General features: G+C 46.1%; 1 protein-coding gene across 9 annotated transcripts; it reads left to right on the top strand.

The window, feature by feature from the left end:
- The first annotated feature begins 35 nt into the window (after positions 1-35).
- On the top strand, positions 36-27,787 carry LOC144316276 (uncharacterized). Of its 9 annotated transcripts, none has more exons than XM_077902013.1 (8): positions 36-173; positions 7,346-7,548; positions 8,406-8,528; positions 11,713-11,885; positions 17,427-17,486; positions 19,030-19,126; positions 19,894-19,999; positions 25,930-27,787. In XM_077902013.1, the coding sequence occupies exons 4-7, from the start codon at positions 11,789-11,791 to the stop codon at positions 19,952-19,954; spliced, it is 315 nt and encodes a 104-aa protein (XP_077758139.1). In that variant the 5' UTR covers positions 36-173; positions 7,346-7,548; positions 8,406-8,528; positions 11,713-11,788; the 3' UTR covers positions 19,955-19,999; positions 25,930-27,787. The 9 variants fall into 9 exon arrangements, 6 of the variants coding, with proteins under 6 accessions (XP_077758139.1, XP_077758138.1, XP_077758137.1 ...); XM_077902012.1 differs by having other exon boundaries at positions 8,299-8,528; XM_077902015.1 differs by lacking the exon at positions 8,406-8,528 and adding an exon at positions 685-774 and having other exon boundaries at positions 50-173.
- Positions 27,788-27,943: the final 156 nt, after the last annotated feature.

Genomic DNA, 27,943 nt, shown 5'->3' with positions numbered 1-27,943 from the left:
GTGGGGGCGGGGCCGGGGCTCGAGGGGCGGGGCGTCCGCAGGGGCCCGCGGCGCGGCGCACGCGGCTGCGGCTCCCCGGGGCTGAGCGGGCTGCGGAGCGAGGAGCGGCGGGAAGTCACACGGCCCGAGAAGCGCCCACTCGGCTCAGTCGGAAAAAAACCCGGAGGCCTCCGGTAAAAGCCGAAAGCCGACTCCGCGGTAGCCGGCGGATCTGCGGGGCGGGGGGGGGAGCGCGTTGGGGATGCGCACAGCGTGGATCTCGCGCCGCCTGCGCCTGCCTGAACCTGCTGCGTCTTGACCCACCGCGGCCAGGGCTGCAAGCCCCGCAAGACGACGCCACGATGACCCTGATAACCCCCGTTTGCTGTGCTCCTCCCCGAGCGGTCGGTCAAGGGGGCCAAGTCAGCCCTTTACCGCAGCTCCTCATCTCATCACCTGTTTCACAGATAAACTGAGTCAGAAAGTTAAAGGGACTTGCGCAAGATCAGAGGGTTGGAACTGGCAGACAAACGGCCGGGGGGGGGGGGGGGGGGGGGAGGAGCGCTCTTTATGGAGCATCGGTGTGCCAGGCGTTTTTACTGAGTTAGGACCAGCGAGGTGAAAGAATTTGCTCGGCGTTTCACGATTAGTGTTATGCCAGCATTCAAATACGAATTTACCACGCTTTTTCCACTGCCCTCCCAGCCAAAATTAGAATCCCGGCACCTCTGTAAGCTGATGAATGATCCTGGGTTCAAGCAGCAGCTAGTTCAGTGTCTTATCTCTGAAGTCCAGGTAATAAATGCCCTCCCTCTCTCCCAGCCTTCCCATAAAGGCCTCACAGCAGCCCTCCCCTCCCACCGTGGCTCCTCCGTTCCCCTTGGGATTGCTATTTAATGAGGCTGCGTGTGAGGTTTGCAGTGTGGAATCCAGAGCTGGATTTCCAGGTTTCACATCATGGCTTCACCACGTACTGATGGGGGAGACCTTAGGGCAGCTTCTTAACTTTTCTGTGCCTCACTTTCCTTATCTCTAAGATGAAAATAGGATGCACCTATTTCTTAAAGATGTGAAGACTGCGTAAGTTCTTAGTCTGAGTTCCCCCAGGAGGCAGGAAACAGTACCCTTGAGGTAGCCTTGCTGGGGAGAGTTCTCAGACCAGAAAGGGAGTGGGGGAAACAGGGTTGGGCAGAGGGAGACATTAGGTGTCCTGTTTGCTGCAACTAGACAGCACAGTTGGCCCCAGGGGCTGCCCTCATTGAAGCAAGGGGGCAGGCGTTTGTACCCCACAATGAGCACTCACTGGATGTGGTTGCCCCAAGAACATGACTTAAATTTAAGCAAGGCAAGCTGTTAAGGCCAAAGGGGCTGTGCTGGCAGCCTACAGCAGGCAACAGGCTGAGGATGAGGGCATAGGTCCCAAACAGGGGTTGGTGGTGGTGTGTCAACAAGGTGCTGAGGTCAGTGCTGAACACATAGTTAGCACTCAATAAATGTTAGCTCTTGGGTTTATTGACTGGGGAAATGGAATTGCTAGACAATAAGGAAACGCAGTATGGTTTTTGGGTCTTTTGGAATTGAGGTTTTCAGTTCATGAGGGCCATCTAAGAGGTGCCATTCTTCAGCAAGGCCTAGAAATAAAGGGTCAGGGAGGGGAGGAAGAGAGACAAGAGGAGAAAAGGTCCCTACCTGAGGAGCTGGGTGAGACAGCCCAGAAAAGCTGGTCAGGGAAGGAAAAGTTAAAACCACAAAGCCGGGAGGGACACCTGGGTGGCTCAGTGGTTGAACATCTGCCTCCAGCTCAGGTCGTGATCCTGGGGTCCTGGGATCCGTTCCCATGTCAGGCTCCCTGCATGGAGCCTGCTTCTCCCTCTGCCTGTGTCTCTGCCTCTCTGTGTGTGTGTGTGTGTGTGTGTGTGTCTATCATGAATAAATAAATAAAATCTTTTTAAAAATTAAAAATAAATAAAACTACAAAGGGGGAGAGAACAGGAAGTCCTGCAGATAGCAGTTGAGCAAAAGAGGCCCAAATCAGAACAAGGGCGGGGGGGGGGGGTCATCTGTCAAAGCAGATCCTCCTGTTAAGCCAGGGCCTACAGAAGATGACCCAGTTAGTCAAAACATAATGCACTTTGAAGAGTGTAGTCAAATCCTTCCCCACTCTCCCTGGGGGTTAGTAGACAGAGGCAGGTGTGGAGCAGCTCACACATTGGCAGCACCGTCTTCAGATGCCAGCTGCCCACCTTCACCTCCATCACGGGCTCTTCCTTTCTCACAAGTGCAAAGCTGAGTTTTAGTGGGCACAGGGAGAGGGGTAAGGGTTCTGATGTGCAGCCAGGCAATGGAAGGATGCCTTTTGAACATCTGTGTTTCTCAGCCCAATCCTCCATCCAGCCAAGGAAGCAGCCCACCCCGCACCCCCATCAGCAGCAGGACGTTCTGCTGGAGGAGTTGGTCAGTTGAGGTGAGGCCTGATGTTTCACCCGTGCTGCTCAGGCTCCAGTACGAGATTGTATTATGCAGCTGCCAGGTGGGGATGTGGGTGGTATCTGCGACAGTTTTTCTTCAGGCGACGAAAACAAGTTTATGGATGGATTGAATGCCAGGTCTTGCCCTCAGTAGCACCATGTTGGAATCAGCCCAGATGTAGCCACATAACAACAATAATGGTGATTATGCACAGAATCTCCCTAAACCTTCCTGTTCTGTCTACATGCCTGTGAATAGGCCAGAGGAGGCTTTTAATTTCCATTTTGCAGACAGCAAAACAACCAGTGCCTAAGGTGCCCTCACTTAAGTGCCCTGGATCTGGAAGCAGCTGAAACATGGCCAGCTCTCCAGATTCCTGAGCTGGCGCTTTCTCCTACTTGACAAAGAAAGCAAAAGAGGCAAGAGAGACAAAGCGGTGCGTGCAGTCTGGCAAATCCAATCCAAGAGCACAAAGGCCAGGGCTCAAGAGGAAGAGCCTTTCTGAGTTCAACCTGCCTCCCGGTTGCCATGGTTACCTCTTCAGTTTCCAGGCAGAAACTTTTTGAAGTTCACAATGTATCCCAAATTCTCTTCCCAGCAGGTAGGCTGGTTCATGTCTGCAATTTCAGTAATGACTCGACAGTTGCTGTAAATCCAGCAAATTGAGCCCACCTGTGCACTGGCTTTGACATGAACCTGACCTCTTTTTTTTTTTTTTTGCCCAGCACTGGCCACACAGCTGTGCTGTCTTTCATGGAGGGTGTGGGGACAGGGTTCCGCAGCCTGGGTCATCTGGGATCGGGATTAAATACCCCAGGCTGTCCCAGCCCAGGGTCTTCCACTTGCCTCTTCTCCTCTGCCTCCCCACACTCCCCCCGCCCCAGCACCATGCTCCCTCCCCAGCAGAAGTCCACAGAGGACCTTTACCTGCTGGAAGTGGTCAGGGGAAATGGATTCCCTTTCTTGACTTCTGATTTGGCACAAACCATCTCCACAGGGGTCTGGATGTTCCCAATTCAATCATGGATCTACCAAAAAATATTAAGAATTTATTGTGTTCCCTCACTGGTGGGGAAATCGCACAGCTTTTAGACTTTTCGCTGAGTTTAATGACCTTCTTCTTCTTTTCTCCCTGAGGAAATGGAACTAGCATAGCAGGGAAGAAGAGGTGAAAGGAAGTTATGGACAGTCCTTGCTAGAGAAGTCCAGGAAGGGGAGAGTTCAGGGAGGGTCTGCAGTATTGAAAGAGGAGTGAGTGGGGTTTGACCAGGATGGAACACAGCCAGAACCCTCCGAACATGTAGGAAGGAGCAGGCTCCAAGTGGGAGGAAAGAGCTAAGAAAGCTGGTTGTAGTTTGGCAGTGCGGAAAGATTTAGGAATCCCCTGTATACAGCAGAGGCTCTCAAGCATGTAGGATGCACAACTGGATGTCAACTGTTTGGTAGAAGCATAAAAACAGCAGAAGCAGCACACATCGTGAGGCGGCTGAGTCAGGAGAGAGAGAGAGCCTCTGAAGATGTGAAAGAGGGACCATCGTCCTGGAGGGTCATGGCCAAAACTACAGGGGGGTGCGCCCTCCTCTCGTGGGCAGCTGGAGGGGGGGGAGTTGAAGGAGCTCAGCCTGGATACAGCAAACAATTGTTTTTCCCCAGCCATCCTTCAGAACAGTGGGGACAGCTCACTTGGATGGCTGTTTTATTCTTCTCCCAGTCTCTTCCTTCTTCCTCTTCCTTGTCTGGAAGGAGCTCTGGGGGAACGGAAATTTGGGAGGCCTGCTTTTCTTTCCCCCAATGAGCCCAATGGACCCCTAGCATCCAAGGCAGGGCAGTCTCAGCCCCTTGGGGAGGGGGCTGAAACGTGTCAGTGGTACTCACGGCTTGTAGGAGCATGTCTAGACTCCTCTGCGTGGAATAGAAGGCTCTGACCACCTGATCTCACATCCTCCATCTCACACCCTAACACCCAGCCAAACTCAGCAGTTGGCAAGTTCCCCCAGTTCCACACTGCCTTACACCTACAAAACCCCGAGTGTGAGGTTCTCTTGGCCTAAAGTCCCCTCTCCTCTCTGTACCGCTCATTTTCTTTTTTCTTTCTCTCTCTCTCTCTCTCTTTTTCTTTTTTTTTATTTTTATTTTTTTTTGGTACTGCTCATTTTCAAAGAAATTACCTTCATGCTCCTTCCAGCCAGCCCCCACCTACCCCACCATCAGAGGCAACCTCTATTCTTACTTCTAGAACCAAAGGACCAGCATCGACTCTTCTTGACTTTTTAACTTAATTTTACTGCCTAATTTTGATTTGCAGTCTGTCTCATCACGAGCTCCCAGAGGGTGGAGACCATTGCCTTGGTCTCCAGCCCCTAGCGCCATGTCCAGTTCAGCGTGTGTTCCAAATAAATGTTGGCTAGATGGATAGCTTGTTGCAACACAAATTGCAACAGCTAGCATTTATTGTACACCTACTATGTGCCAGGCCCAGGCTCTGTTCTGTGTGTTTTTCCCTGAATTATCTTTCAGCTCTCATGAGCGCCCCGTAAGATGATTACTGTCTTGTCCTCATTCTACACTTGAAGCAGAGATTGGTTAAGTAACTGGCCTCGGGTCGCACAGCTACTTAGTGATCCAGCTGGGTTTTGATCTCAGATGGCCCACCTCCAGAAGCTGTGTTCCCGGCACACATCCTTCTCCAGAAGGCAGAATTTGCTCACCAGGAGAAGAAGAAAGCATAAGTTTGGGAAATCATGACAGGATGCTATAACTCCTTGAGCTGTCTTCTGTAACTTCCTCTTATATTTCCTCTCCCTCTCACCATACATTCATTTCTCACCATGCACATCTTCCGCTCTCTATCTTTGCCCTTAGCATCTGTCGTCACTGGCTCTGGGCTTTTCTGCGTCTTCAGTCCCTCATCTATGCAGTTCCCAAGTACAGCTGCAGAGAATCCCTTTTTCTGCTGAAGTCCTTCCATTAATAGCTGGGCTCTGACTTCTCTTGGCAAGGAAACTCAGAGTGCCGTTGCTTTGCCCTGCCACCCCCACCAGCTGTGCTTCCCATCCCTCTTTGCTCATGTGGGAGCCTGGTTCCCACCTGGAGGGAGCCCTAGGGCAGCTTCCAAGGGAGGCAGATCTTCAGCTCCCAAGGTCTTGGGGATATGTTGGGCCCCGGGGACCTTGGCTCGTCTTCAGCCTCCTGGGAGCCTGCCTGCTGATAGATGGAGCGTTCAGTGTTTATGCTTTGATGATTCTTAAAGGCTGGCTGTGGCCCTTCATAGGCCCTTTGCTGGGTGTTTCGTGATCTGACCCACACACAGAGGCTTGCCCTCCTGGCTGCGAGGGTCTGTCCCACCCCACACCCTAACCCACCATCCGCCTGCCTCAGACCCCCGAATCCTCCCCGCAGCATGACTGTCCCCAGCCCGTCTGCAAACTCGTCCCTTGCTACCTCCGCTCTCACATACGAATGCTCCTGCCATTGTTTTGATGCCTTCCCTAAAGTATCAACTAAATTGATGGCAATAAGCGAGCCCCATCTCATCCTAAGCCTGCAAAATAGGAGAAGTACTCAAGAATCCTGGGTTTCTAAATGACTTCCTCTTTCTCACCCTTCCTCCTCATCTCTGTTCACTTTTGTCACGAATGTCATATTTCTGAAAGGATTTCACTTCCACTCACTGAGCATAGGAACAAGTTTATCAAAATGTGAATTCTTCTCATTTAATAATTTGTCATCCTAAGGCACTACTTAGGATGAAAGATCAGGGGAGAACAAGGGACGTTGAGGATTTGCACACTACCGAAAAGTGATCTTTGCAATTCCAACGCCCTGCTCCTTCCCAGGCTGAGGAGTTTTGGATTCCAGAACTGGAAAGTCGGGTGGGTGCTGCGTGCTGGACTGTGCCTCTCTCCGGGTGGGAAACAAGCACGGGTGGTGGTGGTGGGGAGAACCTAAGCGCCACCACCCCCTAGTTGTGGGGTAGAGGGTCTGCCCAGCTCACTCTGCTGTATTCCTCAACCAGGGCAACCACCTGCATTGACATGAATAAAGAGAAGGCTCTCTGGGAAGACACTGAAAACAGCCTAACTATTGCTCCAAGGGGGACAGGGGGACAGAATAGGTGAAAAGGAAGCATTGTTTTATTCTTGCACACATGCGTGTGTGTGTGTGTGAGAGAGAGACAGAGAGAGAGAGAAAGAGAGAGCTTGAGTGTCTATGGGTGTGGGGGGGAGGGGCAGGGGACTGAAAGACCCCCACAGAGAGAAACCTCTGCTGCATCAATTTCAGCCCCAGCCCACCACCCTCATTTCTCAGGGATCCTCGCCACCTCAGATCATCCCTGATTCCACAGACACATGATGTGCTCTCCTTGGTGGGGAAGCCGCCTTTGAGATCTGGGTGCTCACTTGAGCAGATCTAAAATGGCCTCAGGGAGGCCTGGTCCCCCGAATCTTGGTGCCTAGCCCAGTGTCCAGCACCGCACAGGAACTCATTAGTGGTGAATGAGGAATGAAGGAAATGCATCCCACTAAGATGCGGTGAATGTCTTCAGAGTCACTGTCAACCCAGCTTCCCAGGATCTTGGGGGTCACAGACATTCTTGGCCGAACTTCAACCAGACAGCTTTCTGGAAATGGGTCACAGACAGGCTGCATTACGCAGTGAAACATGACTATGCACCTCTCAATCGCGCCTCTGCTGTGGCTCATGGAGTCCACCAGTGCAGACAAACTGACACAAAGTCAGGGAAGGGTCTGGCGGGTGTGAATGGCTCCAGAGCCCAGCTTCAGTTGGAAACAGGGCACCAAACACACATGGAATCTGTCCACCTCGTCATACTTCTCTGAAGTTCTGGAGCAAGGAAAACCCCAGCCCACCTGGTCCCCTTTTCCCTCTCTCCTAGGTATTCCAGAGAGGCATGTGCTGAGAAGAAGCTGTGGGTTGGGTGGAGCAAGAACAGACTCCAGCTGGTTGCCTGCCACGTGGCCCTGCTCTAAACCCTGTCTAGAAGGAAGGGTAACTCCCATTTGTAGGCCTCGCCTCGATGTAACATGGAGCTCACTGCCTTATTGACGCTACCACAGAAGGGGAACCAGACAACCATGGGTAAGTAATCTAACCAAAGTGACATACCCACTAAATGGAGGTGCGAGGATTGGTACCCAGTTCAGTCTAGCAGGTCCCAACCCAGGGCTACTCTCTGCCTGTCCTTTTGCTTCGGAGCAGCTCTCCCACTGGACGCTGATGCTACCTCAGGCCATGTCTCCGCACTGCCCTAGTTAGAGATTTCTAGGTGCTTACGTAAGCCACAGATGAGATGTGAGGGCTGTGGAACAGCAAACCCAACATGTGAACATCACACGCACGTGCAGAGATGTTAGGTCGGAGCTGCAGGAGGGCTCTTGCCATCTCCTGGGAGTTAGGGACCTGCCCTCCATGCAGCCCTCTCCCCCTCCCTAGAGTCACCTTCCATGAACCCCCATGTAAGTGGAGAGAGTAGGGGTGAGGGCGTGAAAGGTCACTGCAGGGAAACAGAGGAAGAGCAGTTTTGTAGGAAACAGGGGAAGCTCAAGAAGCAGCAACAGTAGCTGTGAGTGCCGGACAAGTTGTAAGGAAACGTGCCTCTCGCAATGTGCCTCCGACACCTGAGCAGAGGGAGAAACGTGGTTTGATGCGTGAGCAGTCAGAGGCTGGAGCTGGCGGAGTTGGGCTGGGAGGGAAGTGGGGAGGGCAATGGGAACAGGTGGTCCTTTCACAAGCTCCCAGGCCATCAGCCCCTGACACAGCAGCTGTCCTAGAAACAGGCCCAGGTGGACAGAGGGAAGAGCACAGTGGGGGGTGCATGGTGTTTTGCAGAGAAAGAAATGAGCTCTCCTCCCTAATGGGCCCCACACATCTGAGCACGGGGAGACACGCGGCGAGCTGTGTGACTGAGCCCCACTGAGCCCCTCCTTCTCCACCAGCCGTCTGGCTTTGCTGCTCCAAGTGTGGCCCCAGGGGAACCTGCTGGCTCCAATCCCCAGGCTTGCTGACACGCACCCCCTCCCCCCGGCTGCAGTAATAACGGTGATAATCGCTAGCATCAAGTAAGCATTTTCTGTGCTCTGCATTTATGGGGATTCTAGTCTTCATCTTCTTCAATCCTCACACTCACCTCTGGAGGAGGTACTCTCCTGTTGTTTTACAGATGGGGAAACTGAGGCATCGAGAGGTTCACTGAGGAAGGAACAGAAGGCAGAGCCATGACTTGGTACAGGGTCATCTGACTCCAGCACCCATGTTTTAGCCTCTCACTCCACACACTGCCCCCACCTCCTCCAGAGTTGTAGGAAGCTCTTTCCTGCCCCGGGTTTCAAAACGCTCATTTCTCCAGCTCCAAGAGGATCCGAGAGATGAAGTTTTATCTTCTCTTATAGCTCAATCTGGTCTTCACTTTTTGGGAAGGGCAGAGGAAGCACAGGTAAAGAGCTTTCGGCTTCCAAGACTCAGTTTATAGAGGGCCAGCCCTGGGACCCCCAGCAGCACTTGACCCTGGGGCCATGCTGTTCATCTAGAACATCCATGTCCACTCTAGAAATGGTTCTTCACTTACCCAGCAACCACCAAGTCCTTGCCTGGAGTTTGGAATTTCACACAAATGAGCTCGTGTAACACTCACTGTGAACCTACCAGGGGAGCTGGCCACACTCTGGCTCATGTCCCAACTCAGTGGCTGCTCCTCCCATCTTGTCTGTCCATCCAATATAGGGGCTGCCCAAGGCTGTGGCCTTGACCTGCCTCTCTTTTTGTATGATAGCTTCTTCCAGAGTAGGTTATTACTTTAACCACATCTGTATACTCATGACCCCCAAACCTATCTCTCTGGCCTCCGCTAGTGTTCAAGGTATGCGGGCACCTCATTTGTCCAAAATGAATTCGGTATTATGTACACACCACCACATTTGACTAGATTAATGATGTTAATTAATGGCAGTAAAGCATCTATTCAGTTGCCTTTAAAAGAAATCTCACTCGCCATCAATGATCCCTCTCTTCCATCCCTCCTAACTCCAGTCAGCCTCCAAATCCTCTCTACATTGGTCTGATGTCTGGAATCTTCTCCCTTCACCTTCAAAACCTTTGTCCCCAACCTCTTGTATGCTAACCAGTCTTCTCCATCCCACCCATTCCACCTACTCTGGTGCCAGATAAAAATATATCAGAGTGTGGCATCTCTCTCTTTAAAAGCCTGCAGTGTCTCCCACCTTCCCCAGGGTCACACTGAAACTCCTTATCAGGACATTTCAGTTCCTCTACAGAAGGTTCCAATCAGTTGCTCTCACCTCCTCTTCCAGCGGCAACACAACCCCTTCAGCTCTGGTCACCCTCAGCCTTTCCACCAAATACTCCATGTTGCTCATCCACTTGCTTTCATTGTCATTGAAACCTGGAATGACATTCCTCTTTCGTCTGATAAACTCCTATTTATCTGACAAGACCCAACGCAAAATTCACCTCCTTGAATGTCCTTATTCTTAGCAGATGCATGCTGAAATGTTTAGAAATGGGCGTCAGGACACCTCTCACTTACTGTCAAGTGGTTCAGCTATACGCCTACATAAATGTCTAAGTATCTGTGAGTCTGCGTCCACTGATCTGTATATCGAAAGAAAAAGACAACATGGCAAACTGTGGTTGAATCTGGATGGTGGTTGTAATCATCTTTCAATTCTTCCATATGCCTGAAAATTTTCACAATTATAAGTTGGAGGGGGGAAAATGACCTTATCTCTGATAGTTTCCTTGTTGCCTCTGACAAAATGAATCACCTCTTTCTCTCTATTCTCATGACACTCCGTGTTTGCAACAATACAGCACTTTACTACGTGTTACTGTCATTTTGTGTTTAGCAGCCTTCTCTTCCATAGATTGTGAACCTGCAAAACCACAGTAACTGCACACAGTAGGCATTCAATAACTGTTTGTTTGCATGAATGAATGTCCTCTCCTGTAAGGCCCAACTGGAGGAGCAAGAAGCCATAAGAACAGCCCCCTAGTGCTTCGTTCTCCATCACATGGACACTCATGAGATAGGAAAGGAACCTTGATATGGAGGGAAGACAATGAATGGCTACTTACTGGATGACAGAATGTAATTTAAAACACAGGAGATCTAGACTCTGTGACTGGTTCTATGACTAACTAGCTGTGTGACCATTGGCAACCACCAACTTCTCTGTGACTCGGTTTCCTCACTTGTAAGCAGGGAGTAATAATGTCTGTCTTACCTATCAAATGGGAGGAAAGTGTGTGAATGAGCTCTGAGAAGTCTAAGATACATGCAAAGAATGCAGTGCTGTCCTGATTTTTGTTACTAGAATGAGCAAGAATTTGTCCTGATCTTGACCGGTGAAGAATTCTGAATCACTGAGTTTTGGGGCAGGAGAGATGCTTTGCTTCCATAAAGAATGGGAATTTCCACCCAGCTAGAAGTAATGAGAGGCTGTGACTTGGGCCTCATTTTCCCCACCCCGCTTTCCCTTTCCTTTGACCAAGTGATGATTGCTGGGAAACAGACACAACTGGGGATCTTAAAATAGAGCAGCAAATGTCTGAACTCTCTGCCCCAGGCTCGGTTGCACCGAGTCAACTTACACAGCACACACACACAAACTATTGGCTCACGTGGCACCCACCCCTCTGAGCCGGAAGACTGAGGCTGTGGAAAAAGTTAACACATTGATTCCAGAAAAAAGTGGTCACTCAGGAATGCGGCCCCAGCTCCGCCCGGATGAGATGCCTTGCCCTGATGCTCCTGTGTCCTCCAAGGCCGGGGGCTCCCCCAAGGCCCAGCTCTTCCTGGAAGCAGTGGCGGTCCCACCAGCCGCAGCAGGCTGGGGAAAGACAACGAGAGGCCTCTGGGGGAGGTTTCATGACTCACTGGTTTCAGAAAGGCTTGACTTCCCAGGCTGTGATGCTTAAGCTGGGGACGCTTATGTAACAAAGCATGGGCAGCATAAAGTGCTCTGTAAATGGAGACACGTGGAAGGCTGGACCCTTGCTTCTGTGAGACCCAGCAGGCCCCAAATACTAATCTGGTAAACTTTTAGCCTGATCTTAGAGAAAGAGTCCTTCCAGAGTGTGAAGGTTGAGGGGATGAGACAGGACTCATAAAATCCTGAAAAGCAACTGTTACTCGAAATTCTCTTAGGTTCCATTCATTCATAAACAATTGGTGCCAGGCTACTCATCACATATATGCGTTCATTTCATTTTCACTACTGTATACAGGACCCATCATCACCCTCGTTTTACTGATGGGGAAGCTGAGAGACAGAGAGATCCAAAATGCCACAATGGCAGCACCATGATTCAAACCCAGTCAGTCTGGTGCCAGTATCTGTGGGTATCACCGCTACGCTACGCCAAGCAGCTGCTGGGAACCTGGCAGTCGAGGGGATGTGGTGAGGATGGGGAAGAGGTCCCTCGGGTTGTTGACTTTCAGGGAAGGGAAACAAATAATGAACAAATATCAAATTGGTAAAAATAATTGCCAATAGTGATTAACACAATAAAGGAAATAGAAAAAGAGGGAACTACTTTAAGTAAGGCAGTTTGGAAAGGTATACTAGTCAAGTTCCTGTTGCTAAGGACAGAAATGAACTTTCTCTGACTTAAAGAGAAAAAAATTTTTGAAGGGAGTTTGGGGTACTCTGCAGAATTTTCAGGCAGACTCAGAACACAGATAAGAACAAAGGGAGGCTCAGCAGCCAAAAATCCCTCCACAAAACCACTCTGATGAACACCCAACAGGTACAGCCTGCTCCACAACCACAGCTGGAACTCCCCAGACACCACTGCTGGCTTTGCTGCCCTGGAAGCCGGATGCTGCCGCCACCACTAACCCCAAAGTGGATTCGCCACTACCCCCATTTCTTTGCATCACCAGCACCTGATTCAAAGTCCCAGATGGGTGGACCTAATTGGCACCATGCTGCTTCTGATGCAAAGTTCCAAGCTGTGCTGGCCAGGCATGGACAGCTTCTGGCACTGGTCCCAGTGCTGCTGAATATGCAGACCTGCACTTAAGGCACCGTGGGGGGATGCAAGAGGGGGTGCTGACTATCCATCCACTCTTTATTGAAGTCCTCTCCCAACCCAGTTTGGCTGAGGCAGGCTTTCTCTTTCCCCCCAATGGGATTTCAGCCTCTCTTCCAATAAAAATGATAGCTACTAATTTTGAGTGCCTATTAAATGCAAATCTTTCACAGACATCATCTCTAAGGCTTACTACCTCTCTGCAAGGTAGTTAATTACCCTCTCCATTTTCAGATGCAGAATCTAAGGCTTAGAGAAGTTAGAAATCTCGTTCAGGAAATGGCTGAGCCCATATTTGAATGCAGGTCTGTTATGCTTTCAGGAGCACACACTACCTTCTAAGGGGATTAAAATTCAGGCAAATTTTTAGCACAGAAGTGATCCCCTGCTTCTGAATCCAAGATATCATAGGTGGGGGGAGGAAACAGTAAACTCCATCTGGATTTAGGACCAGATGCTCTCTAGCCCTTTACCTGCCAGTCACCTGTGGCTCTCTTGATACTCCAGGGCTACAGCTGTCCCAGCCTTTTAGGAAGCCAGGCTCTATAAGGCCATATGGCAGAGATCTCTGGTGTCTTCATCGTCAAGACAGACCCCTCCACCCCACTGAGCCTTACCCCGCCAAGCCTCCATAAAGCCCCTTTGGAGGTCTACACTTCTGGGCTTACACTGCCATAGGCAAGGCTCACTTTCATAAAAATGCATATGGCCCCAGAACTGTATGTGAGTTGCATTTTTGTGAATCAATTCTATATACTATTGGCTTACACTCACCATCACTTCAGAAATCATTGTTAATCTCCAGCTGCTCTTCACTGCTCATTGACAACCAGGTACTTCAGCTTAAAATATCATCCCCCTCTGCCTTCTCTACTTTTCTGTGAAAAGATCCATAAACCAATATTTAAGTGAACCAGGGAAGCTTACCATTAACGCACTTCCAAGAATAATCATCTTAAAGTGAAAAAATTGCTCCTCGATAAGAAAGATCATCCCCTAAGACATTCGTATTATGAATTGGATTTTTTTCTTGGTTTTACTGCATCAGCTTCCATGTATATACTTAATGGTCTAGTAATAAGCCAGTACTGTTAAATGGGTAATTTGCTCAAAGACAATGAAGAAAGAGAGAGACAATGAGAATAAGTATGGATTTCTGGGGCTTTTTCTTACAGGTTAGTCGTGGGTCACACAGCCAGTCATTCAGGACTCAGTTTCTCTCTTTGACACGCAGAGCATAGAAGCTTTTGCATATTTCATGAGGTTATCATGAGATTTTAACGAGGCTATCTGGTTAAGGTCCTTTGAGATAAGCACAAATTATTATTAGAATGCAATCAGTATGCATCTATTAAGAGAGCAGCATCTCACCTATGTGCGTGATGAAGAGGTTACTGCCACTGCTAGCTAAGTGCACCCCACCCCTGGCCAGGTTTCTATTTTCCCAGAGTGCTGGTGCCTGAATCATTCCTAGTGAGGAGGGTTGGCACTGCATCATTCACACTTTTCCCCAAGGCCCGCACAACAAGACAAGCAAAATGGCTGTAAGGTTGAAGACTTAGTCTCTGGCTGCTGCTGGAAATCTGCTCAGTAGTATTTCCCCTGGCAACAGACAGCTACCGTGTAAGGTGTGAATCAAACATGTAAACCTCTGGAGATTTGTCTTTCAGTTCTTTGAGACACAACTTAGCAGAGTTGCTGAAAATATGGTGACACATTGCCTCAGCATGAGGACTCTCAGGGAGATGGAGGAGAGGAGGGAGGACTGCTCCTCACTAGTGCTCAAGGGGGAGTGCAGTCCCTACTGCCATTTTTCCCCTGTGCCTCCATGTCGTGACACCATTTCTGTTCTCCACCCTGAGTTTCTGAAACTATCAGAATATAAGAAGCAGAGCAGGCCCCCAGCTGCCCTAGACACCTGGGACTGTGATTACATCTCTAGAGGCACTGGGGCTCTACCTAGAGACTCCTGGGCACAAATCAGGCTGGAAATCAGCTTGGTTCCCCCATCTGTCCCCTGATTTCATGAGTTAGGAACCTAATCCATGTGTGTATACATGTGTACGTGTGTGCATACATATGTCATTCCTAAGCTAAAGGACTAAAATTCTCTCCAGAAATGTCAATGGTTTCAGCTGTATTCATTTGCCTTTCCCATTGGAGAGCTGGCAATCTGCTGATGATATGCAAGCAGGAAGACACATTCTGCAGCCTCTTCCAATGATGGATGTAGGCAGACCCGCAATGTAGAAGCTGGGGGCAGCCAGGGAGCCAACAGAAGCCTATCCAGAACACTTACACTTGAGGCCTAGGAATTTATGTCATTATTATTTGGTACACTTGGTATTAATTTATATGCAAATGTACACGTCAGCTATGAATCCCAGTCCATAAATTATTTTATTTCCTATAGCTTAACTTAATTTTTTCGATTTGAGCATTCAATCCACAGACTGCTTGACAAGCAAAAAATAAAATAAGAATCAGATCTATCCAAGGTACCTTTCTGCAAAATGGTGTTACGAGGTTTCTATATAGCACCAAGGCATCAAGTAGTGGGAATGAGTGGCCCTCTGATCTTTGATCCTGTGTCCACTCAGGTTTCTGTTCAGACAGTTACAATCCCTATCGGTGATCAGGTCCAGCAGCTCCCTGCTGCTGTGTTACTTCTCTTGCTGAACAGGAACCTTTTACATTATTGTCTTATAGACCCTTTGCCCTCCCAGTCCTTCCTTTCTAGCATCTTTATGCTCCTTGGAGACAACACTGCAAAACAGATCACAGGCCTCCTCTGCTTTGATAACCAAGACATTGTTTACTCCTTCCTGTTCCAGCCCAAAGGGAATCTCTTTTGAATGGTAGACAAAACTGCTCCCTAAAGGAGGCTTACAGATGCTGATATTTGGGGCTCCCCGTGGAGAAAAAAACCCAGTTGTTCTAAAAGCCCTGCTCATGCACACAGAGCTTCCAATGACATTCTTAGTGCTTTGCTCTTAAATATGAGTGAACAACCAAGGATTGCCAGACATTAGAGCAAAATCTCAAACATAAAACAGACTAAAACAAATGGTAAAAAGGAACCTGGGAGAAATAGAAACAATAGGGTAACAGAATAAAAAGTAAACAACTAAAAACAAAGTCCATGATTAATATCCTTAGAGAACATTTGTGAAACAAAAACAGGGTTGTTTTTTGGGGGTTTTTTTGTTTTGTTTTGTTTTTTGTAAAAAAAAATAATAATAACCAGAGAAAAAGTACAAGCTCTTGGAAAGTAAAAATATAATAGCAAAAAAAAAAAAAAAAAAGAAATTAGAAGATAGAGCATAGGAATGCAGAGGTAGGGGCTGCAGAGAAAAGATGGGGAAAGAAATTATCAAAGAAATAATATAAGCAAATGTTCCCCAAGTGACACATAAATCTCCAAATTGACAAAGCCTACCAAGTGTTGATAATGAATGTAAAAAGTCCCACATCACTGTAAATTCAAAACCCTGAAACAAAAAGGAGATCCTAAAAGTTGAGAGAACACAGTAGGGAAAACTGGGGAACAGACTAAAAATGATGAATAGAGGGACCCCTGGGTAGCTCAGCAGTTGAGCTTCTGCCTTCAGCTCAGGGTGTGATCCTGGTCTGAGGATCTGGTCCCACGTCAGGCTCCCCTCGGGGAGCCTGCTTCTCCCTCTGCCTATGTCTCTTCCTATCTCTGTGTCTCTCATGAATAAATAAATGTTTTTAAAAATCTAAAAAAATAAAGATAAAAATGATGGATAAGAATCAGGATGACATCAGTCTTCTCAGGCACAACATTGAAAATGGAACACAACAGTAACGCCTCCAAAATTCTAAGTGAAAACCATTTTCAGCCTGGAATTCTATACCACCCAAATCAAGAGTAGGCAGAGAATTAGATTCTCAGTCAGGAAAGTCCCCCCCCCCCCCCAAAAAAAATTATCTCCAGTGTACTCTTTCTTAGAAAGCTACTATGGGAAAATAGGTTCCATCAAAATAAAAACAGAGGATGAGATGGGAGGCAAGAATTAGGAGACAAGAGAGAGGTGAAAGGAATTCTCAGGGAGTCAGCAAAGTAAAGAGTTACACCAGTTATACATCAGAAAGATCAACCAATCTCTAACCAAGGAGTCAGAGGACTCCAGGAGAACCATTTGGGTGGAGTTGAAGGGATATCTAACAGGTCTGACAGTGTAGAAATGTTACTGAGAAGTGTTTCACAGAGCTGTGGGAGCATATAAAAGAACACAGTCAAGTTTTGATAGAAAACTAAACAAATGAAATTAAAGGCAATTATTAACTCCAGGAAAAACAAAAAAAAAGTGCAAGAATGGATATGTAATTAAAATACATTATTGGTTTAATAGTAAACAATATTTATACAATCATGATAACAAAAGCATTGTTAACCAGAAATAAGAGAGGACAAGAAGAAGAGAAGAGGGAATGTACATGAGTTTAGAATCCTCATTACCATAATAGGAAGTCTATAACTAATGTCTAAAATTGATAAGCAAGCAGCACACTCTGTGAATCAGAAATGTGGGGGAAAGACCAGATAAATAACTTGAAGTTGAAAGTGATTTTTCTCTTTGGAAAAGAAAGTGGGGCAGAAGGAAAGAAATAAGAAATAGCTAATTTCTTTTTTATTACATATGTAACTTAAAATTAGTTACCCAGAAATACTTTTATTTAAAATAAAAATATATTAAGTAAATATTAAAAATGAACCCCACTGGTCATGTATGTGAAATAGACACAAGCAGATCAGTAGAAAAAAGAATTACAGGTGCTACCCATGCACAGGTAAGGTGTGGACATAAAAGAGAAAATAGCTCATTCCACCTAAGGAAGGAGGGCAAATTAATTCCTGACTTCTACGCTTTCATCTTATCCAGGGACACTGCTGCCTGTGTGCATATACAGATGTGGCCACTTGAAAAAACCTGAGAAGCAAGGTAGGAACTCACCAAACATTCCTGGAAAGGTGGTAGGGTCTCCAGGTGAGGACTCCAAACTTGAGCATCACACTGCCTGGGCTTGAATCCTGGCTCTACCACCTACTAACTGCGTCATTTAGGACAAGCTACTTATCCTCTTTGGTCTCCTCAAATGTTTTTGCCTCATAAGGTTATTTCAGGGATTAAATTACTTAATGTGTAAAGGGCTCAGAACAATTATTGGTACATCTCAGTATTCTCTCAGCAGCTACCAGGTGAATCTCCTGAGTGCAGGCACTGAATAAGCAGTGTGTATGTGTGTGTGTGTGTGTGTGTGTGTGTGTGTGTGTGTGTGTGTGTTGGGGGAATGTTGATTATTACAAAAAGCTCTAAGCCCATCCCTGCCTTGTACACATTTAAGGAGGGGGTAGGGGTTGGGGAAGAGAGAACACCAATAAATAAGCATATTACCAGCAATAGTGACCAGTAGCTGGATGCAGAATGGGGGGACCAGTTTCCTAGAGACAGGGGCCATTGATATGTGCTCCATCGAGGGGGTATAAGAGACACTTTTTAGATGGTAGCTTCAGGACTCCTTTCCCTAGAAATTTCTCCTCTACCTCTTGCCTCCACACAGTAGCAGCAGAAGCTTGCTTTGTCCTGCCTCCTTACCTCCTTGACCCAGGAAACACATCCAAAACAAGCTGAGTCAGTCAGGCTCTTACCTGGGAAGTCTGGACCCAAGACCGACGATTAGAATGTTTTCCCTCTTCATTTCTTTGTGTTAAGACTCAGTTGTAAACATGAAAGATATTGGCCATTTTTTTTTTTTTTTTTTTTTGCCATGGGAACTGGGAAACAGTAAAACAGTCCGCAAGCAGAGAAAAGGGTGTGGCAGATACACAGAGAAAATCAAGGCAGGAAGAGAATCAGGGCTTCTGGGTTCCCCAGGTTTTGCAGACTGTTTCTGATCCCAACCAGGCTACATCCCTGTCTAGATTCCATGGGATGTCTGAGGACTCTGGCCAAACTCCCCTTTTATTCATGCTGGTTTGAGTTGAATTTATGTTGCAAACCAAAATTTCTTTAGCAATTTCCCACTCCTTGCTCCCGTATAGGCAGGGAAAAAAAAAAAAAAAAAGATATGACTATATTCCTTAGTCTGGTGAGACATTTGGTAAGTCTAAACCTGGAAAAACCCAAAGGAGTCCCGGGTTGCATTGAGATGGACTCTGGCTCTGGGCCCAAGCCAAAGCAGCTCTGCTTCCTGAGATGGATGTGGACCATGGAATGGGCTGAAAGACTGGACAGGACTCTGGGCTGCGGGAGAAGTCAAGGCTATCTGGCTGAGTGAGGTTCATTCAAGCTTGAGCTGGGAGGATCGACAGGGGGAGGCAAAGAGGACCAGTAAGCACAGCAACAGGAAGGTTAAAAAGAGTGTCAGTAGCTATGAAGGCAAAGGTGAAATTAGAGGAGGAGGTGACAAAGCAAGATTCAGGTGCAGGCCAACAAGTGGTAGTCTTGCCTCCCACTAACTATTTCCTCTTCTGCCCATTGTTAGCTAGGCAGCAAAATTTGAGTGAAAGACCAGCTTTTCAAGGACTCTGCGATGAAGATGAATCACAGAATTACGGAGTGTTTCCATTGTGCTCCATTTGGTAGGTATGGCTGAGGAGTCCACTGACCAGCAGTTAGAAGCACCGCTCAAAGCCACAGTTCAAATACTCCAGAGAGCCCAAGATCAGAGATCACGCCTGGTCTCGGATCAAACCTGAGAAGGTTTCCTGAAAGAAGTGGACCTGGAAAGACGGATAGAATTTAGACATTGAAAGACCAAGCTTTGCAATATCCAGTAGCCAGAGAGGATTCCTCTTTGTAGCGCCATCTCCTGCAGTCCTAACACAGCAGATGCTCAAAAACTATATACTTAATTGAGTTGATTCCAGGAAAAAGGAATAGCATAATAATAAAGGCGAGAGTTTGGGTTATGTGTATTGAGGCCACACGTAGTAGTCCTGTGGCACAAAGGCACAAATATGAGGCACAAAATGGATCCATGGAAGACATATTGAAGAGGCAAGTTGAGGCCAAAGCTGTCACTTAAGAATGGCTGATCAGTCCTTGAACTCCCCGAGGACAAGGACCAGGACATTTATTTTAGTCTGCCCCATCCCAGGCTCAAAGTCTATGCAGAACAGATGCACAGAAATTAGTCCACTTAGTTTAGGACCTAGTGCACAGAAATTATTTTTGCACACAACTTTTAGGATGAAACCAAATGACATGGTGAATGCTCTGGCATGTAGACCTGTGTCTGAATGCCACTTGGCTGTTGGGGGTATACTTTTTTCTAATTCCTTGTGTTTTCATGTGAAGGGACTGCCCTAAAGTTACACCTGTCACTTCTCTCCCCAACTTTACTCAGTCCCACCCATGGAAGTAGCAACTCACTGATCTGTTTGGAAAAAGGAACTGGGCATTCCTAAGATGGCTTGTCTCCAGGAAGCCTGCGATCCCTACATTATGCCAAGGTTAGTGGGGCTCTGGGGGAAGCTTGCAATCTCAGAGTCCGGTTCGGCTCTGGAGAGCCTATTAGCAGACCCATTTGGCAGCACCTCTCAGCCAAGTCTTCCAAACCAGCTGTTATCAGTAATAAAGTTGACATGTTCATCCTTGTGCGCCTGACTCCCGAGTCGGAAAGAGTTCAGGACTCAGGAAGTGAGCAGGGGAAAAGGACTATTAGTTATCGACTCCCTGAAACACCACCTATTACTGGCCTGAAAATTTCTTGCCAGTGAGATGGATGTGATGGCAATGGCCATCACATAGGGTTCAGCGAAAATTCTAAAAGATAACACGTTAGATGTGTCTTAGTTTGGGCTGCTGTTAACAAAAATATCACAGAGCAGGAGGCTTAAACAACAAACATTTCTCTCAATTCTGGAGACTGGGAAGCCCGTGATCATGGTGTGGCTACTCTGCTGAGAGCTAGCCTCCTGGCTTATAGAGGGCCACCTTCTCATGGCGTCCTCACATGGTGGAGTGAATACTCTGGTCTCTTCCTCTTCTCATAAGGACATTAATGCCATTGTGGGGGCTTCACCCTCCTGACTTCATCTTTACCTATCATCTCCCAAAGCCCCCACCTTCTAACACCATCCCATTGTGGGTTAGAGTTTCAACCAATGATTTGGGGGAGGGGACAAAATAAGCAGTCCATAACGTCCTCAGTAAGTGTTTGCTCTCTCCTTTGACATCCTCTTCTTTATTTTTTTTAATAATAAATTTATTTTTATTGGTGTTCAATTTGACAACATACAGAATAACACCCAGTGCTCATCCCGTCAAGTGCCCCCCTCAGTGCCCATCACCCAGTCACCCACACCCCCTGCCCTCCTTCCCTTCCACCACCCCTAGTTCGTTTCCCAGAGTTAGGAGTCTTTATGTTCTGTCTCCCTTTCTGCTATTTCCTCTTCTTTAAGCACATCCCTACGGAGGCAAAATCTATATTATTCTGTATGTCTAGCATATTTTTTAATGTTCTGTAGAGGTTTGAAAAGTGGAAATAATAAACACAGGGCCTCTCCGCAACTGATTCATTTCTGCTCATATTTTTCCAAACAGCTTTATTGTGGGATAATCAACACACAATAAAGTGTACATATTTCAAGTATAAAATCTGATGTTTTGACATATGTAAACGCCAGTGAAATCATCACAGTCAAAACAGTGAGCAATTGGGGCGCCTGGGTGGCTCAGTCAGTTAAGCATTTGACTTTGGCTCAGCTCATGATCTCGGGGGCCTGGGATGGAGCCCCGCCCCATGCTCAGCACAGAGTCTGCTTGTCCTTCTACCTTTCTACCCCTCCCTTGTGCTCTCTCTCTCTCTCAAAAAATCAGTGAACAATCTATTGCTCCCCCCAAATTCCTTCAAGTCCCTTTGTGATCTCTGCTTCCCACTTTGCCCTGCTCCCTGTCCCTAGGCAGCCACTGATCTGTCTTCTGTCTCTAAGACTTAGCTTACATTTTCTAGGGTTGCCTATAAAGGGAATCACAGCATATTTTCCTTTTTGTGTGTCCACACTATTTTTGAAGAGAGGTAGCAGTTATCATTGAAGAGTGGAGGAATACTGATCCTGGAATCGAGGTACCAGCGCTCTTGTCTGAGTAGATAGTAACAGGTTATGTGTCCTTGGACAAGTCATGTAATCCTTCTGTGCCTCTGTTTTCCTTATCATAAGAGAGGGAATAATAGTATTTGCACTACCTCACAGATCCATTTATGGTAGAAATATTGCATAAGGGAGGCACCTGGGTGGCTCAATCGATTGGGTGTCTGCCTTCAGCTCAGGTCATGATCCAGGACTCCCAGGATCGAGCCCCATGTTGGGCTCCTTGCTCAGAGGGGAGTCTGCTTCTCCCTCTCTCCCTTCCTCATTCTCTCTTCTCCTCTCTCTCTCTCAGAAAAATAAAATCTTTTTTAAAAAAGAGACAGAAGAAATACCTCATGAGGTATAATACTAGAAGATGTATAATGTACTGCATGTGCATAACAAGATGATATATGGCTATATGAACCCGAGGAGTTTATTTCACTGCCTAAAATTTCCTCTTTCCCTTCCTCTCTTCAAGCAAATAACTGACTCTGTACTTCTTTTGTGGGGGAAGTATTGTACGGAGTAGGAAAACAGAAGTAGCCTACAGATCCTCCTGGCTTTAGATTTCTCTGACTCTAAGCCTTGAGAAGGGTACAGGTTTTCAGGAAAGAGAAAGGAGAGGGCTTTGTGAGCTCGTAATGATGGTGTCTTAGGGAAGTAGTGGGGAGGGTGTAACGAACACTTCTCAACAGGTTCTCGAATAGTCCTTCTGCTATAGCACCTCCTTCTCCCTCCTGATTTCTCTGGTACCTGAGCCTTTCTGGGATTCTGCAGGGAAATGAACTTGCCTTCTGTCAGTCCACAACCCTGTCCCCTCACCCTTACCCCTTTGGGGTCAGGTTTGACCTCCATCCCTTCTGGTAAGTCATTTGTCATTTCTCTATCTGCTGTCTCCTTGCATTATTGTGGGTTACAGATGTTATCTAGTTTCACTGAGCTAAATTTTATTTTGCTATTTCTTACTCTCCTAGTTGTTTTTGAGTTGTTCCTCAGAGAGGAAGGGTACAGAAAGTTCTTTACCCTGCCTTCTTGAAATTGGAAACTAGTGATTTCTTTGCCTAACAGTTTTTTATGGAGATATAATCTACACACAGCAAAATACACAGGCCTTAACTGTTTTAGGTCAAGGGGTTTTGACAAACATATCACCCATGTAACATATATCACTAGTAAGATCTAGAACATTCTCACCACCCCAGATAGTTTCCTCGTATCTCTTCCCAGTTTCCTGCTACATTCCCACCCCACTCCCTCCCCAACCAGGCACTTACTTCTCTTTTTCCTATTGTGATTGTTTTTTTCCTATCATAGATTAGTTTGCCTGTTGTAGAATTTCACACAAATGGAATCATACAGAATGCAGTGTTTTGTATCTGGCTGCTTTTTTGAGTTATATTGATCATAGTGCATTCCTTTTAATTGCTGAGTAGTGTTTTCTATGACATGATAGACCATGATTTGCTTATCCATCGTCCTGTTTATCTGGGTTGCTTCAGGTTTTTGCCTGTTGTGAATACAGCTGTTATGAAGGTCTGTGTACCTGTCTTTTTTGTGGACCTATGTTTTGAGACCCATGAGTGGAGTAGCTGGGCCATAGGGTAGATGCATATTTAGCTTTAAAGAAACTGTCAAACCGCTTTCCAAAGTGCTTTATATCAGTATTCATACCAGCACTGTGTAAGAATTCCAGTTATTCCACATCCTTGCCAACCCTTGTGATCAGGATTTTCATTTTACATATTCTAGTGGGTGCGCAATGGATCCTCACTGTTAGTTTTGGCATAACTTTTCCAAATGTTTCCTAGTCCCTAGAAGAGCCTCTTAGAGCTCTAGACAAGGGTCCCTTAGCCCTCTTTTGGGTTGCCATTTGTGTTTCACAAGTGCACCTGTTCCTGGACAAGAGAGAATCATTATGATGTGATGTTAATAGTAATGTGGGTTTCTGTCTTTACAGAGGGTGGTAACTGCAGCCCATTGAGAGATCGCTTCTTAGCAAAGGGAAATATTAATATGTCATTTGCAAACTTAGAAAAGAGGCTCAGAGACCACAAGTGAAAGATTACATAACCATTGACATCTATAAAAAAAAATCTAGCTGTAACTTCATGGGTTCAGTGCTATGGATAAAAATAATTTAGAGGGAGAGAAAGGATATAAGAAAAAAGTTTTATAACTAAAATACAAAGAAGCACTTGGGAATCCATCCAACTGTTAAGGACACAAAGCTGTCTCAAAGGCTGGCACCGCTATTTACAAAGTAAGCTGTTGGTAAACTGTTTGATTTGCATTTTCCTAATGAGTGATGGTGTCGACCAGTTTTTTAATTTGGTTTATTGGCCACTAATATACATCCTTCTGTCAAGTGTCTATGTGAGTCTTTGACCAATTTTTTAAATTGTTCTTTGTTTTTCATTGAGTTGTAGCAGCTCTTTACATACTCTGGCTACAAGTTAATTGTTTAACATATATATTGTAAATATCTTCTCCCAGTCTGACTCCCCTGTTTATTTTAACAATGTCATTTGAGGAACTGAAGTTTAAAAATTTTTTTGAAGTTTTAAATTTTTATATAATCTCATTTATCACTCTTCCCTTTGATGCTTAGTGCTTTTTGTGTCCTAAGAAACTTTTATCTATCTCCATGCCAGAAAACTATCCTCCTGCTTTCTTCTAGAAGCCTTATGGAAATTATTGCTTTTTGAACTGGTCTCTGAGAAACCCTAGAAAGGTCTGGAGGGGAAATGGTGAGGTCTAGCCCCTCTGACCCCAACATTCTACCTCTTTTGGTTCCTCCTTCCTCTCCACCTCAATCAAAGCAGGTTTCCCGCTTCATTTTAGGTACCAGAGTTTTAGTTTAAATTTCATGTAACCAAAAGATTTCCAGTTTTTATTTTTTGGGGTTTTTTTTGTTGTTGTTGTTTTTTTTTTTTTTTTTTTTTTTTGGCCACTCTCCTGGACTGTAAATTCCTTGAATATAGGAACTATGCATTCTTTTACTCTCCATTATGTCCTCAACTATGCACAGTGCCTAGGCACCTTGTGAACACTTATTACAAATGTTTAATTGAAATAAACCTAACAAATTTGAAATGGGAAGAGAGGCTCTATTCCATTTAGCCAAATCTTACATAATATGTACTCCCGGGCTTCAAATCTGGGCCAGGCTCCTATGAGGGGAGAAAGGCTCCCAGTGGGAATGAGATCAGAGGCCTCTGCCTGCAGCGGGCTCCATAGGAAGTAGTAAGAAAAGCATCGCCTTACACTTATGTAACCTTTTACTATTTATAAAACACCTTCATATATCTTACCTCCAAAAAAAAAAAAAAAAGCCCCTGAATGTAAAAAGACCTTTCCCTACTCATAAAGACAAGCAAATACCCCAGAGTTTCAAATATATTTGGGAGTGGGGAAGCTGGCCACAGTTTTAAGCCGGACAGAAGTCTGAGTGATAAGGATACCTTAAGGGCTCTTTTTAAGTGATGCTGAGCTTTTTATATCCTGAGGTATTTATATCCTGAGCTTTTGGGGCTTACCCACTTCCCCAAAATTCCCACTGATGTTTAAAATCTCCCCAAGCTTTATCCCTTCAGGTGAAGGCCTTTCTCCCAGTCAAAAGCTAGTCGTCCTCCAGTTTCCACAGGATGAGGCAACTGGTAGTGTGATGTTGGTAATGGCAATGGGGGAACGTATTTCCGGTGGGGACGCTGGGGGCTTCCAGGGTCTCCCTTCTGGGTGTCATAACTGTATTCTGGTCAAAATTTGCAGACACCACCCCCGCCTCTAGACAAGCAAGTGTGACCTAAAATACAGGATGCCCTCACTTCCTGTCTGTGGCAGCCATCTCCACCCCAAGGTCTGGTTTCTGCCCCCACATTTTCACTATTGATCTCGGGGTAACCCCATCTGACCTAAGAAACTGTCCCAAGTCTGTTTCACACCTAGAAAATGACTATTTGGAGACATTCTGATGGTTAGATACTGTGAAGATTTTTCTTCAGGATATAAAAAGCTCAGCACCATGCCTAGCCCATCATGAATGTTCAGTATATCTGTTTTGAAAATACGCACAGAGTTCACCCCCAGGCTTCCGGTCTGTCTCATAGACCTAGACCTAATCATGTTGCTGGGCTGGGCTAAGTCACTTGTTTTAAGGGAAAAGGAGGTAACTTTCTCAGGTCAGGCCTACTGATTTTTAAAAGACCTATGGGTTGTGAAATCACCCGCACCTCCAAACCATCTGCCCAACTTCCATCACCATTAGGGTTCTCCAAGATTGCTTTCCAGTGACTTCTTTTCCTTTCCAGGACTGCTGTGGTTGTCTCCTTCCCTGGTTCTGACACAAGAGCTGAGCAAAAAGGGGTATGTACATGCGATTGCCATCTTCTCCAGGCATCCTGTTCCAATGGATACAAGACTCAGGATGCAGGGATAAAAATCAGGCGACTGCTTCCAATCCCACAACAAATGTCACCCATCTCTTCCAACAAAAAACTTAACTCAAAATGACACTTGCTTGTCAAATCTGAATTAGGCATTTTCACTCTAACTGGAGTGAGTATATCAATCCCCTGGGGGAAAACTGGAGCTCTGGAGAGGATTCAGATTCAGCAAACAGTTTTTGCTTGTCTGCTGTGTCTCAGGTAGGCACTGTATTGTGTGTGTGTGTGTGTGTGTGTGTGTGTGTGTGTTTAATTTCTATTCCCACTTGCATAGTACAGATGAGGAAAGCAGGGCTCAGTGAAGCTGAGGGACTTGCCCCCTCAACAGCCAGCTAGTGGAAAGGTCAGGTTTCTAACCTAGGTTTTACAGCCCCAGGTCCAGGTCCACTGTTCCTTGCATTTAGACTATAGATGCCACTCCAGGCGCAAGCCCAGGCCACCTCTTCCCAGGATATTACAGACCACATCGGGTTTTCTCCTCTCTGAACACCAGCAGTGTGGCCACATGTTCACTTCACCTGCAGAAGCTACCAGGCTCGGGAGTTGTGTCTTGTTCTTTCCACCCACTGATAGGATGCTGGGCATGTAGGAAAGCAACCGTTTACTGGGAGCACTGAACAGTCTCAAAGCCTTCTCATACATACTGTCCCCATAGCTCTGTAACACGAGATAGATGAGCTTTTTTTGCCCTGGTGGGGGAGAGGAGAGTAGTGGGAGGGAGGGAGGAAGCCGAAGGAAATTAATGAGTGACTTAGGATTCATCCCTAAAGGACCAAAGCATGGAGGAGCCTGATTTATGAGAGTTAGACAAGGTTGATGGTTGGCTGGGAAAATTGAGAGATTAACTTTATGTCTTGAGTACCTACTGGATGCCAGACAGTCCATTAGTAGGTTGTTATGAACATTATCTCACTTAATGCAATCCTGTAATCTCTGCAATTATATTTTTAATGGACTTCAGTGCACAAAACTGAACTAATCTTTTTAATACTTTATTCATACTATTCTATTGGTCCATGCTTGGGTCTTAATTATTTTTCTCAGTCATTTATTTTAGTGATGCGATGAATACCTTGGAACCTACATCTAACCCAAGAACTAGAACACTAATGGTAATTCACCTCTATTCAGGTGCTCCTTCCCTACGCTGTTGCAAATGAAAATAATGTACCAGCCCTCTCCTGTAGTTAATTTTCATAAGAGGATATTAAGAATTCCTGGCTTAGACTGTCCTGTCTATAAACCCTCAGCAAAATAAATAAGTTTATCTGCTTGATTAAGAAAACTCCTTCCCTACCTCCCCTTACAACAGGCCAATACATATGGAAACTTTAAAATATATTGTTCATTTTGATTATATTTAAATCTTAATAAAAGGACTTGCTTTTTTAGCTTAACATTATTTTGCTAAGATTCATCCATATTGTTGCTACAGTATCACCGTAGGCCATCCATTTCCACAGCTATGTGAATTCCATTGTGTGAATGTACCACAATTTATCCACTCTTCTTTTGAGAGCCTTTTGTGTGGTATCCAGTCTTTTGCTATTGCTACTAAGTGCTACTGTTGCTACCTAGTGCTACTAAGAACACACCTGGGCACTTCAGTTTGGTGTCCATGCATAAAAATGTTTCTGAGGTTCATATGTCTAGGAGTGGAAATGCTGGGCCCATTTTATAGATACGGAAGCTGAGGCTCAGAGAGGTTAAGGAAACTGTTCAAGCTCACGCAGCTAATAAATAACCAGGTCCAGGATTTGAATCCAGGACTACCATGAAGAACAGAGGTGAGGAAGTACTCGGAGAGAGGGGACGTAGGGGACAATCCGAATAACAAGGAAACTTTATATTTTATAACCTTGAGACTAGAACTTATAAT

Source organism: Canis aureus, chromosome 6 (assembly GCF_053574225.1).
Source record: "Canis aureus isolate CA01 chromosome 6, VMU_Caureus_v.1.0, whole genome shotgun sequence".
Classification (NCBI taxonomy): Eukaryota; Metazoa; Chordata; class Mammalia; order Carnivora; family Canidae; genus Canis; species Canis aureus.
The sequence above is the reverse complement of the archived record's forward strand: the minus strand, read 5'-3'. Positions and strand labels throughout refer to the sequence as shown.